Source organism: Crocodylus porosus, unplaced genomic scaffold, assembly GCF_001723895.1.
Source record: "Crocodylus porosus isolate Cpor-Errol unplaced genomic scaffold, CroPor_comp1, whole genome shotgun sequence".
Taxonomy (NCBI): domain Eukaryota; kingdom Metazoa; phylum Chordata; order Crocodylia; family Crocodylidae; genus Crocodylus; species Crocodylus porosus.
The window spans coordinates 35,404,959-35,417,278 of record NW_017728949.1 but is presented as its reverse complement, the minus strand read 5'-3'; the positions used below and the strand labels follow the sequence as shown (position 1 = coordinate 35,417,278).

The 12,320-nt window shown below is 38.1% G+C and overlaps 1 protein-coding gene across 2 annotated transcripts in view; it reads right to left on the bottom strand.

Moving 5' to 3' along the window:
• Positions 1-2,655: 2,655 nt before the first annotated feature.
• The window catches only part of PDE1A (phosphodiesterase 1A), a 350,365-nt gene continuing 340,700 nt past the window's right edge, over positions 2,656-12,320 (bottom strand). For both annotated transcript variants that reach the window (XM_019554259.1, XM_019554262.1), the window contains 2 exons: positions 6,608-6,727; positions 2,656-6,306 (listed from right to left, as the gene is read on the bottom strand). In XM_019554259.1, coding sequence (XP_019409804.1) covers positions 6,651-6,727 — 77 coding nt within the window. In that variant the 3' untranslated portion in view covers positions 2,656-6,306; positions 6,608-6,650. The remainder of the gene's footprint in view (positions 6,307-6,607; positions 6,728-12,320) is intronic.

Here is a 12,320-nt window from a genome sequence, read left to right as displayed (position 1 = left end):
GCTGGTCCCTGATATATATACTAATCAATCAGAGAAGATTATGTTCACAAATGTAAGAACATCAGATTATCTGTAAACTCTACATAACCAAATATGAACTGACTCATCCAGATGGAAAGCATCTATTTCAGACTTAATTTTACATTGCATCCTATTTTTAATGATGGACACTGTGACTTTTAATGGTATGCAATTATTTAAATAGTATGTATAATTTCAAAGAGTATGTATTTTGAAATTATCTATCAAAAATAAGCTATTGCAGAGTAGTATAATAAAGACCACACAATCGGTACTTAAAAAAAACCAAAACCACCAGTAGTAATTTTAACATCCTTTTCCAGTTCCATTTCCCTTTATATAGTACTTTAATAATTTATTAATTAATCAGCTGAATGATTCACAAGCTACTACAGCACAAATATATTTGCTGTTCAGTCTCTGTTGGAGGTTGGCAATGTAATCCCTCTGATGGCAGTGACAGCTTTACTGGCTCTGCAGCTGGAATTCAGATACAGTATTCCATTATTATAACTTAAAGGATAATTTTTTGCAGAGAGGTTCACCCCTAGTTGGTTAAAGCCCCTACCCGACAGAAGTTTATGCACATGGTTAACTCAATGTGTGTGAGTGGTACCCTGCCTTTGGTGGGATTATTCAGATATCTAAGTCTGTAGGATTTGTGAGTTTGGTACACAAGAAAAATACCTTTGTAATGATTTTGTAGCCCTGTTCAATAAGTACATATTCAAAAAACATAAATCAGATGCCAGAGAAATGATGGATCACAAACATATCTGCATAATGAGGCTATGCAATTTTTTAAAACAACTGTGCATATATATGCAAATGTATTTGTGATATTTCATTTCTCTAACTATATATATACATAATAAATGTATAACAATTACTATAACTATATTAATATAAGTATATTATTATATATAAAATATTATTTAACATACATTGAAATTACTATAATCTATCAGAGGACAAACTTATACAGATTTATTTTCTGTTCCTAAAAAAATTTTACAAATTTATTTTCTACAAATATTTTCAAAGGCCAATTAGCATTCATAGTTGTTGATTAAGTTCACAGGAGACAGGTACACACCTTGAGGGGCCTTTGAGAATTCCAAAATAAAAGGTAGGCTATATTTTGCTCTCAGCAAAATCAGCCTAAATTTAAATCCTGACCATCCCTTTTGATATCAATGGAATTGCACAGAATTTACACCTACAGAAGTCAAAACAGAATTTGGCTTTCCTTATTTCCATGATCTCCCTTCAACAATATTTGTAATAAATAACAAATGACACTTTACAGAACCCTTTGAAGAAAAAGAAATATGTAGTGTCTTTCCTTAAAAGTTGTGGCAGAGGAACATTTATTTTTCATTTATCTCTTCTCATTTTGTATCACTGCATGCTGATATTCAATTAAAATAACAGATTAAATATTTATTGTTTTCCATTTGCTACAGAGGCTTTGAATGTCATTTTTCATTTTAAATTATTCATTACTTATACAATGTCTTGTATAACTTCTGCCAGATATACTAAAAGACAAGGATTCTGAATTGTGGAGCTCACAGTCTAAATCAGACACAATCCAGGTAAAAATGCTGGTAGGGATGGAAAGTTATACAAAGTCTAAGACATACCTGATCCAACTCTTTTTTAATTCTTTCCATTGATTTCAGTGTGAGCTGGATAGGGGCTTAACAATTTGATCTACTGATGCTAATGTATTGGTTCTGGATTAAGCTCTTACGTCCCGATTTGCATTCTTCAAATCCTTACTATTATCCACATAAATAATCATACTGAATTACTAACAACAATCAAACTAATAAGGCTTCAAAGCCTCAGGCTGGTTACATTTTCCTTATGTAAGGAGTGTCTTACGGTCCTGGGTATGACCATAAACTGCATCTACCTGGAGCATCTGCTGGCAATGTAGTGGGCTACTTGTGGCAGGGTAGTTCCTATAAAATACCAGTATTGTGACCTCCAGAGTAAGGCAAGTATAGGGCACATCACAACCCTAGCCCCCACTACCTTGTGGGAACTCTTTGGTTGGAGAAAGGCTAAGGGACATCACCCTGACAAAAACTTGCCCTCACCGAGGTATTAGGCAGTTAGCAGCAGTTCTTATCTGTTGCTCTCTGGCAAAAGCAATAATCACCAAGGCACTGAACATCTGGACTCTGTCTGGCATTTGGATTCTTTCTCAGTGGTCTAAAGAGGGAGTAGGTCTTGGGCAGCCTCCACTCCTCCATACTCTTGCCTTGGCATATGTGTCAAAGGTATTGTTGTAATGGTCACAGAACTTCATACAAGCAGATTAATCCAGCACCTGACTAGACCTCATATGCATACACTATGATCTAGAGGACTAATGGTTGCCTACTAAGTAGTATCTTAGCACCACAAGGCTAGGTCTGGGGAGAGGGGCAGGAGGTTAATGGCAGATGATCAGCTAAAAAGAATTTGTTTCAAAAGGGAAGTGAAGAGGAGTGTAAGATTGCTTGGCAAATTGAAAGCGGCATGAAAAATGTTCAGCATTGCAAATTAAAGAACGATTTGTTAATATCCATTTATATTGCGTCACTTTTTCCAAAGACAACCATATGCAAATGACCAAACATGCTTCAGTAAAGCAAACTTGTATTGATATTCAAGGGTTTCACAATCCTTTCCCTCAAACATGATTTATTTAGCAATATGGACAAGAATAACAGAGTAAAAACACAGTGGTTGTAGGTTACCAAATTGGATATTAAATAAAAATACTGGATAAATTATAATGCTTAACTATATCACAAGATATATTTGTCAGAGATGTCAAGATAAAAATACAAAGTGAATCTTTAGAGGGCTCCTATGAATCTATTTCACCTCATTGCACTCTGTATGAGGGTAGATTTCAATAATGCTCCAGGAGAGAGATTCCTTATAGTCCCATATAATATTTTGGTAGTGCATCTTTAAATTGTCTTTAGAGGTGATATTCTTTCCCATGCAGAAACCCTAGCAAAACATCCTACTTACATAATATTTTGCAGTAGGTGGTACATAGGTCTTATGTTGGCCTGAAGTAAATTTCACCTTGTATATATAACGCATTACAATCTAGGTCAGATGTAGGCACAACGTTTATAGAAATAGTAAAATAGATAATACAGGCAAAAACAAAAGGGAGAATTAACTGCTGGTCAACTTAAGACCCAGTTGAGAAACCTGAGGGCCCATTTTCACTGTTTCAGTGAAGTCTATCACAGTTCTTAAAAACGAAATACAGAGTGGAAATCTGGGTTTTAGATACGAGATATATTTACCCATCCAATCCTGCAAATTTAGGGAGTGCCTCCTGTGATGTTTGTAGTTCAATTAATTCTAGGAGATGTGACCTCAGTGTGACCTGTAGGTGTATCAGATGTGAATTCTGCTAATAAATATATATTTTAGGAACAGAAATCTGCATTGTGCAATTCACTAATGATAACAGAAATAGCAGAAGGACTGAGCTCAACTATGAAAAAAGTGAAAAGTTGAAACACATGTTTCAGACTGGTAAATCAATAAACCAGGAACTGCAAGATGCCCTTTCATATCCTAATATATCCATTTCACCTACTTTTTAAAGATACTGGGCATTTTTCATTCCTAACAGTAACAATGGGAACTACAGATGCTCAGCATATCTGAAAACCAGGCCCCCTGTTTTTCAAACAGAGAGCATGATTCCAAACTTCTTGTTCAATTCTGACTAATGCAGACCTGCTACTGAAGCCAAAGTAAGCCATACCAGAGTAAGCACTTGGCCCAGAACACACAACATCTTCTGATATGAACAGTTTTCTGCCTTTTCCATTGTCATAATGGGACCAAAGAAACTTAGATTATTTATATTTATTATAAAGAAAAAAAGACCATTCTACAAGGAAACCAAGGTGCACAGAGTGATCCAGATTACTACTGATTTGCTTAAACACTAGCAGAGTATATATATATATATATATATTTCTCAAATTTTAGCAAAAAATATCAATTGTGTTATAATGTATATGATACAATTTAATCTGTTAATATTTAATTTGTTAACTGCCCTGTACAGAAAGTCCATGCTAAATGCAAGCCCTGGACCAGGTTCACAAAACATTTTAAAAGCACTTTTTACACCCTCTATGCACAAACATTGTTAAATTAAAGCTATGCACATTATGTATGCATAGCAAATATATGGCTTACATGTTGAATGACATGAATTCTACCTTTTGGTATTCCCTTAGCCTAAGACCAAGAGCTTGCAATGTATCCAGTTCATGTACAGTTACTCAAGTGTGCACAGGCCAGAAAGGAGGCAGAGTCAACAAGTACAGACACATGGGCCATTGGTAGACATGCTCACCATTTTCTAAACCATGTTAACTGTTTCATATCAAACAATTTGAATCAAATTTCAATTAGAATTAAGGGCTAATAGATGATCATTGACCATCAGGGAGATTTTCCTGAATTTCTGGGTCACAAAAGTGCACTCATGTGCTACATCTGGTGGTGGGCACAAGCAACAGCAAGCCCTAAATAACTGCTGTATATACATATTAATTAATACAGTTTAAATTACCTAGTTTAGACTGCCCTAGTCTGCATTCCTTAATCCTTTTTCAGCGAGGATTAGATCATTCAGGCTGGAGCCAATTTTACTTTGGACTAGAGACGTCCACATGTATATAGCGATGACTGTAGTCCGGATGAAACCTAGAAAAATGTAACGTCTGTAAATGGCCACGGATGTGAATCAACATAACGCTGACTGTTGCTTTATTCGATCAGGGTGAAATTCACTCATGTGGAGGTCCTTCATGAGGCCTGTGCTTCACTTTCATTCTATTTAAGTCTCCAAAAGAGGGGATAAATAATACATTGACTCACACTTGTGCACAGGTGTGAATTTCATCCCCAGTGAATACTGCTCTGAAAAGGGTTAATGGCTGTTTGTAAAGGGGTTTTGGCCATTGAGGTAATTACACAATGGGATTTTAAAGGACTAAGAGGAATTTAATGGCCCAAGCCACATGGACAGAGTACACAACCCAGAGGGCAGTGTGGAACTACAGGGTTTCCCTACAGATTCTAAATACATCAATACATGGCTGGTTGCAAACAGCACAAATTTATACAAAGCAGTCAGGAAAAAATTCGTGTGTTATAGGATGCAGAGGCTGAGAAAGACCATTTACTTGGGCATAGTGCTAGACAGAAAGGATAGTTTGAAGATTTATGAGCAAGGAAACAGCCCATGTGCTGAACATCCTTGCTGCTTCTCAGGAAAACAGGACTTTGGATATGTTTCTGTCGATCCACAAATTACATTAGGATTACACTGACTCCATGTTGCTGATGTCTGATCTGAGCAGGGCTACCCTCCAGGGACTCAAGATATCATGTATAGACTATCCATCCATGACTTTCCTTGAGCAAAGCAAATTGATTAGTTGAATGTTCTTGTATGTGGTTCCTCTGGCCCATTGTTGCTGAATAAAATATGTTCAACTGCATGGCAAGCATGACATTGCTACTGGAATCTTACTGAATGTCACTGAGCCTGGTATTGAGACCATTTTGATCTTAATCTTGAATAATACTGAATGTTATTTAAATTGTTTTAAACAGAGATTTCAATGGCTGGTTTCATTAAACACCAGGTTACCTCCAGACTGAAGCCACAGCATCAGGATATAGGTATTGTTCCCAAAGGATGCTTTGAACAAATCCAGAATGTGTCTGTACAGCCTACATTTTTTTGTTTCCAGACTTTTTAAGAAACCTGACTCATGGGACTTAATGCCATATGCAATGCGGCTGCATGAACCATTGTCTGCCACAACTTCATTTTGGCTTTCCATTTCCATGAGATGTTGATCAAGATAGGTAGATGTGGCACTTTAGTAGCAATCTAGTGCAAATTATGTGTGCCTCATGATTAGTATGTCATGTTCATTTGGCAACAACTGGTTTCAGTGATGCAACTAAAACAGAAGTCCAGTTCTTGGCTTAAAAAGGACTGTGACCAGGTTTAAGAAAGTAGAATAGAGGAAATAAAACAGCAACAAATACAGCTGAAACCTTGAGAGTTAAGTGCCTTGAGTTGCCAGCCCATGATTTGTGGTTTTTAGTATCATTATTCTGTGCAATAGTTCCATAAAAATGGCATGGTCCAAGAGTAAGTTGACAGAGGTCATAACAGCTCAACAGAAAGCTGTGTTAGTGTTCTTTGATGCTTTACTGTTTTCCCTGCAAGAGAATTAGAAAAAAAAAATATGATCATGAGTTATGCTGTACCATGAAATTTCAGGTATTTAATGTAGTTATAAGGAGAAAACAAGATATAACAAGAGAGAACAAGATATTTAAAATATCACTTGAATCAATCTTCCTTCTCCTTATAATGATCTGTTTCTTAAATAGGACATTAGTGATCCAGTAGCACTTCACCTTTAGTTTAAAAAAACACAGAAAACACTATAACCAACCTATAACAATTTATATTTTAACAAGTTGTATAACTGGGAATGGTTAAAATGAGTAAAATTACCTCTCAGGACTGAAATGTCAGAAGCATTTGAATAGTAGCAAATCTAGTTGCGTATCAGAGCAAGTTTTTGCTCAGTAGTTTTCACTATATCTTCTGATTTCTTACAGTGTATAGGCTCACCTGAAAAACACACAGATGCAAATAAGAACATGTTTCAAGAAGTTATTGAAGAAGTCTGCTCAGGCAGGCTTTCATCCTTGATATTAGATGTTACCAATGATTTTGATGTTTTATCTTCTTTTTCTACGGTTGCATGTCTTAAACTTCGTCTTCAATCATTTTATCTTTCCAAGAGGGAAAATGTATAGGCTGAATTAACTAATCATATTCATTTATTCATAAGATAAGTACCAGAATGAAAACACTGGATCAGAATATGAAACAAAAACAAATAGCCATATACAGTAGCTAATTGTTAATAGTGGATTGGAATGATTTCATCAATACAATTTCTGCACATATTTCAAGTTCTTAGGCAGACAAGGTTCTTTGGGAGAATCTGGTATCTTTTATTAGACCAACTTAAATAGTTGGAAAAAAAATTTAAGCAAGCTTTTGGGTTTAAAACCCTTCATCAGGCTAAGAAAGTTTCTGCAGTTGGTGTGTGCTCTTCCTGGATGGAATGAAAAATAAAGAAGTCATTCCATCCAGGAAGAGCGTACACCAACTGTAAAAACTTCATTAACCTGATGAAGGGTTTTTAAACCCCAAAGCTTGCTTAAAATGTTTTTCCCCAACTATTTAAGTTTGTCTAATAAAAGATATCACATTCTCCCAAAGAACCTTGTCTTCCTGTGTCCTTAAACCAATATGGCTACAACCTAGACCCCTGTAACATGGAAGTTCTTAGGCAGAAATTTGAACAGGGAGGCCCTACGTAACCACTTTACTGCATCACTCCAAACAGGGATGATTTTCAGGTGAGAATTGTCATTATAAAGTTGTAATGAAAGCCTAGCCTAAGAGTTCTGCTGATCGAACCAGTTCACAGAAATTCACAAGGTATAGTTATTTAGGTCTAAAAGGAAAAATGCAGCTGGAATTTCAAATCTCGGCTATAAGAGCTAACTCTGATGGTTTATCAAACACACAAATTATTTCATGAATACCTTTGACAAATTAGAAAAAAATGATAAACTTCTAGGGATCATTTTCACCAAGAGAAAGAGGCCCAATAATTTATTAACTACATTAGTTGCTCAGTTCTAATCAGATGATTAGATGTTGTGGCCATTTATTACTACTGCTGGCTTACAAATTCAGTAGAGCGCAAAACAAGGAAAGACACAGAAGGGCAGGGAGGTAGAGAAGGAACATCTGAGGAAAAATGTGTTTGAAAGGACGAAATGAAAGATTGGGTATAGATCAGTATGGCAGGCTGAGACGAAAAGCAAAAAAGAGTGGTTTGGGCAGATGATGAAGAACAGTCATTTAACGATAGATGGAGAAGGAGGAGGAGAAGGAGAGATGAAAAGGCACTGAATTCACTATGGGTGAAGGCTTGGCAACATTTGTAGACACATGGAAATATTGCAGGTGATAAAAGTGGGGCCAGGATTTCACTCACATTCTCATTCCTTTGTAACTTCACATTCCTGAATAGCATTTAAAGTGCTAGCCTGTTCTGTCTTTGAGTTCCTGTTCCTCCCTTTTCCTTTTAATGATGATCCTTAGTGGGAAGTGAAAATAGACAGTCTGTTTCTCTGCACCAGTGTGAATTTTCTTCTAATGAACAGCTGGTGCTGAAAAATCTGTCTCTATTCTGAATAGGAGTGCAAACTGAAAATTAAAATTTTCCAGACAGGAAAATTTAGGAAAAATGATGTTTGTTTTCTGTCACTCAAAAATTATTTTGATTTTGGCTTTTATTTTGTAAATTATAAAAATAAAAAAGTCATATCATTTAGAAAATATCAAAATGGACAATTTTAACATTGTCATTCAAAATCTTGAAATGTCAGCCTGAATGAAATGTTTTGATTACGATCAATGGGATATTGTTCCATCAAAGTTTCTCAGACCATTTCTCCTAAGTATGAACTGCACTTCCATTTCTAGTAAGATTCACTTGTGACCTCCTTTAATAAATAACAGACATATACCTGGCTTAACTGTCTGTACAGTTGTATTGTTGGAGTGAGATGAAACAACTAGACCTTATTTGATAAATCTTAACATCTAAGCCCAGCTAAGACCCATGCATCACTTAAGTCTTATTTAAGCTTCAAAACAAAATTACAGTTGTATTTAGGAGGTGCACACACTCTTTTGTGAGTGTTATTCTAAAAAGGAGTTAATGCTGTCAGCCTGCAGTTTTTGTTAAAGTCTTCAGAACTGAGTAAAATCTTCATTTCCACCAATATAAATAAATACGTGAAGCAGGGGATGAACATCAAAGCACAATCCAATGATTTTGGATTCAGTCTGCTATACTCAGCACAGCATGATGGGCAGTGTTTTAGGAGCTGGAAAAAAGTGTTGTGAAGGCACTGAAAACAGAAACTTAGTGTGTCTAATCCCTAGACAAACTTAGGATAGATTTCCGATTCACGTCCAGCTTTCATTAATTCTAGATATCAATTTAACATGTGATAAGTCATGACTTGGAAATGCTTGGTATTGATTTTTTTTCATCTCCCCAGGCTTTTTGATCACTAGATCAGCTGCTTTTTCCTTTGATCTTCTTTTGTTCTTTATCCATACCATCATATATTTTTGTGCAAGATTTAAGGATCAAGATCTAGTAGTGTCCTGCATTGCATTTTACTTCTTTACTCCAGGGCAAAATATGTGTAAAATACTACAGTTATGAATAATAGTCCTTACTACTTTGCATGGCTGTGAGCATGTCTACATGTGCCCCTGACTGTGCAGTTGTTACTGCGCAGTCCCGGTGGCACATGGGTTGTTTCCAGTGCCTATTGCACAGACGTGTTGGTGTCACGGTTTGTGCCTACTGATGCTACGTCACCGAAAAGATGAGCTATGTTGCTGTAGCTTGTCTCATGTAGATGCACCCCGTAAATGACTGCACAAGGTGTAGGGCAAAGTTAAACATAGAGCCCACAACTCCTTTGGCTAACACTTATCTGGCTAAGATAGCAACAGAGCCCTTGTACATGTAAAGGGAATTTAGTCCTTTGGGGTTGCATTCTATGCCCCCTAAATTGAAATGGTGGGTTTTATGTTTCTGTCACTGTCTACATGTCATGGGTCTTAAATCTCATTAAATGCTCAGTGCGCTATACACACTAAATTACTTCAGAGGGCTCCAAATAACAATCCACCATGCTGATCTCTCCATACTAAATTACAGTAGGGGGTGCCATGCACCGCTAATCCCTGCTACAGACCAATGATGGCTGTAGCTCGCAGCTCACTGATACATACAGATGACTAAAAGTGGTGTGACTGAATTAATTTAAGTGCCATTTCACTTGTTTAATTAATTTCATTATTTTTACACATTTACGCATTTTTAAACATGTAAAAAAAACCTTTTAGACCAATATTAAAAATATATATATTCTTATTTTATTCTTATTCCTTTTAGTCCTCTCTCTATTTTTATTCTGATCTAATTTTCTATTTTCCTGTTTCTATGTCATTTTGTTTTGTGTGTAAATCTGGGGGCTTTTTTGTTTTTTTATTTACTCAAACAACCACCCCTACAAACAGGGCACTGAAATTCTCTGAGCCCTTATAACATACACACAAATCTGCACCCTGTGAATTCCTGTTATATATCTTCCCATGCATATTGGAGTGTTGTGGTGCACTAACTGAAACTCTGATAATGCGCTACCTGCATTATCGCACAGGGGGTCCCAATCCCAGAAGATGCCTGGAACTCCCCCTTCTGCGGCCACATTCCTGCATTGTTGGGGGTCATTGCTTCATTCAATGTTTCCCTTCCATGCCCAGTCACTGCTCTGTTCAGGTCTCTGTTCCCATAGCCCCCAAGTCCCAGTTCCCTCAGGCTGTCCCCCATGCTCTCCCTGACAAATTCAAATCCACATACCAACCATCCAAGCTCCCTGACAGGGTAATAAGAGCTTCTGCCCTTCTGATTGGACATACCCCCTCCTACATCTACTCACCCCACAGGAGACAGAAGAGAGCTGCTTGATTATCACCTCCCCCCTCTCCAAACAGGCTGCTGAAATTCTCCAGGCATGAATCAGCACCCCATGAATTTCTTATTTCTTTGTGCACATATTGGGCATTGAGTTAATGTGACCAACACAGTAGGTAATTTATTTTAATGTCCTTGCTGCATATCACTCCCCCATCCACACAAAGCAAAGGAAAACCTGTAGACTTCAGTCCCCTCTCGCTCTTCCCGGAAGCATCACCACAGCCTGCCCCCCACACTAGAGACAATGTACTTATGAAACAGAAGGAAGGGCTGCAGTGAAATTTTTTATTTCATTTCTAGAAACACTCAGTGGTAACAGCTGAGTGGTTTAGCATTCAGTACTGATTGATCAGTGGTCTACAGAGCACCCTTTCCATTGGCAGCAGCCAGAATGTGTGTGGCTAGGCAATTCTGCACAATGGCTCCCTGATTAGCATTTGTATGCTGATTATAGGGGGCACCATGCACTGTCTGCCCATGACTCTGTCTAGCCACTGCCTCCTGCACTTCCTTAGACCAGGACTCACTGAATACCTTCTCCCTGGTCTCACAAATATTGTGGAGCATGTAGGCTGCCACAATGAACACCATAACGTTTTCTGGCTCCACCTTGAGCTTGTAGTTCAGTGACCTCCACCATGCTTTCAGAAGGCCAAAGGCAAATTCAACAGTCATCTGGCATTTGCTGAGGTAGTAGTTGACTCCTTTCTTTTGCTGGTGCGTACTTGTCTTCCATATGGCTTCATGGGGCAGGAGGGGGTAACCCACATTCATTATGTTAAGTGGGAGCATAGCAACTCCCCAGATCACTGCATCAGGGATCCTGGACACATATTGTCCTTTCTCCATCATTCCAGCAGCAGTGAGTTTCAAAAGACACATGAATCATATGCACTGCCTGCCCAGCCTGCATACTTGTTAGTGAACTGTCCTCAGTGATCAACTATGGCCTGGAGGACCATCAAGGCAAATGCCTTCTTGTTGGTGAATGACCAGCTCCCCTGGGATGGGGATAGGAGCAGGATGTGTGTTTGGTCCAATGCACCCATGCAGTTAGGGAACCCCATGGCCTTGAAGCCTTCAGCAACTTCCCTGAAGTTATGGAGACAGATGAAGCTGTTCACCAGAACATCCTGCAACAACTGGGATACATCATGTATCACCATCCCAGCTGTTCAGGGAGCCATGCTGAATTGGTTCCCAGTGAAGCAGACTGGTAGGGGTGGCCAGTTTCATGATGGCAATGGTCACCATCTTTTCTGATGCAATGACTGGAGTTCAATGTGCAGTGACAGCAGACAGACTATGTGTACAAATTTGTCCCTGATCATGTGGAAACTCTCAAGCCACTGGTGATCATCCCATTTTGACAGAATGATGTACTCCCACCAGTCAGAGCTGCTTGCATGGGCCCAGACCTTGCAGTTATTGCTCTGTAAGTTGATCCACAGAACAGCCTTAAGATCCACGGCTTCCTCTCGGTTCTCCAACTCAAGCTCATGACCCATTGACTAGTATAGGAAGGCCTGAGAAGCTGCTACCCTACATTGGCACCTTTGTAGAAGGTCCATCATA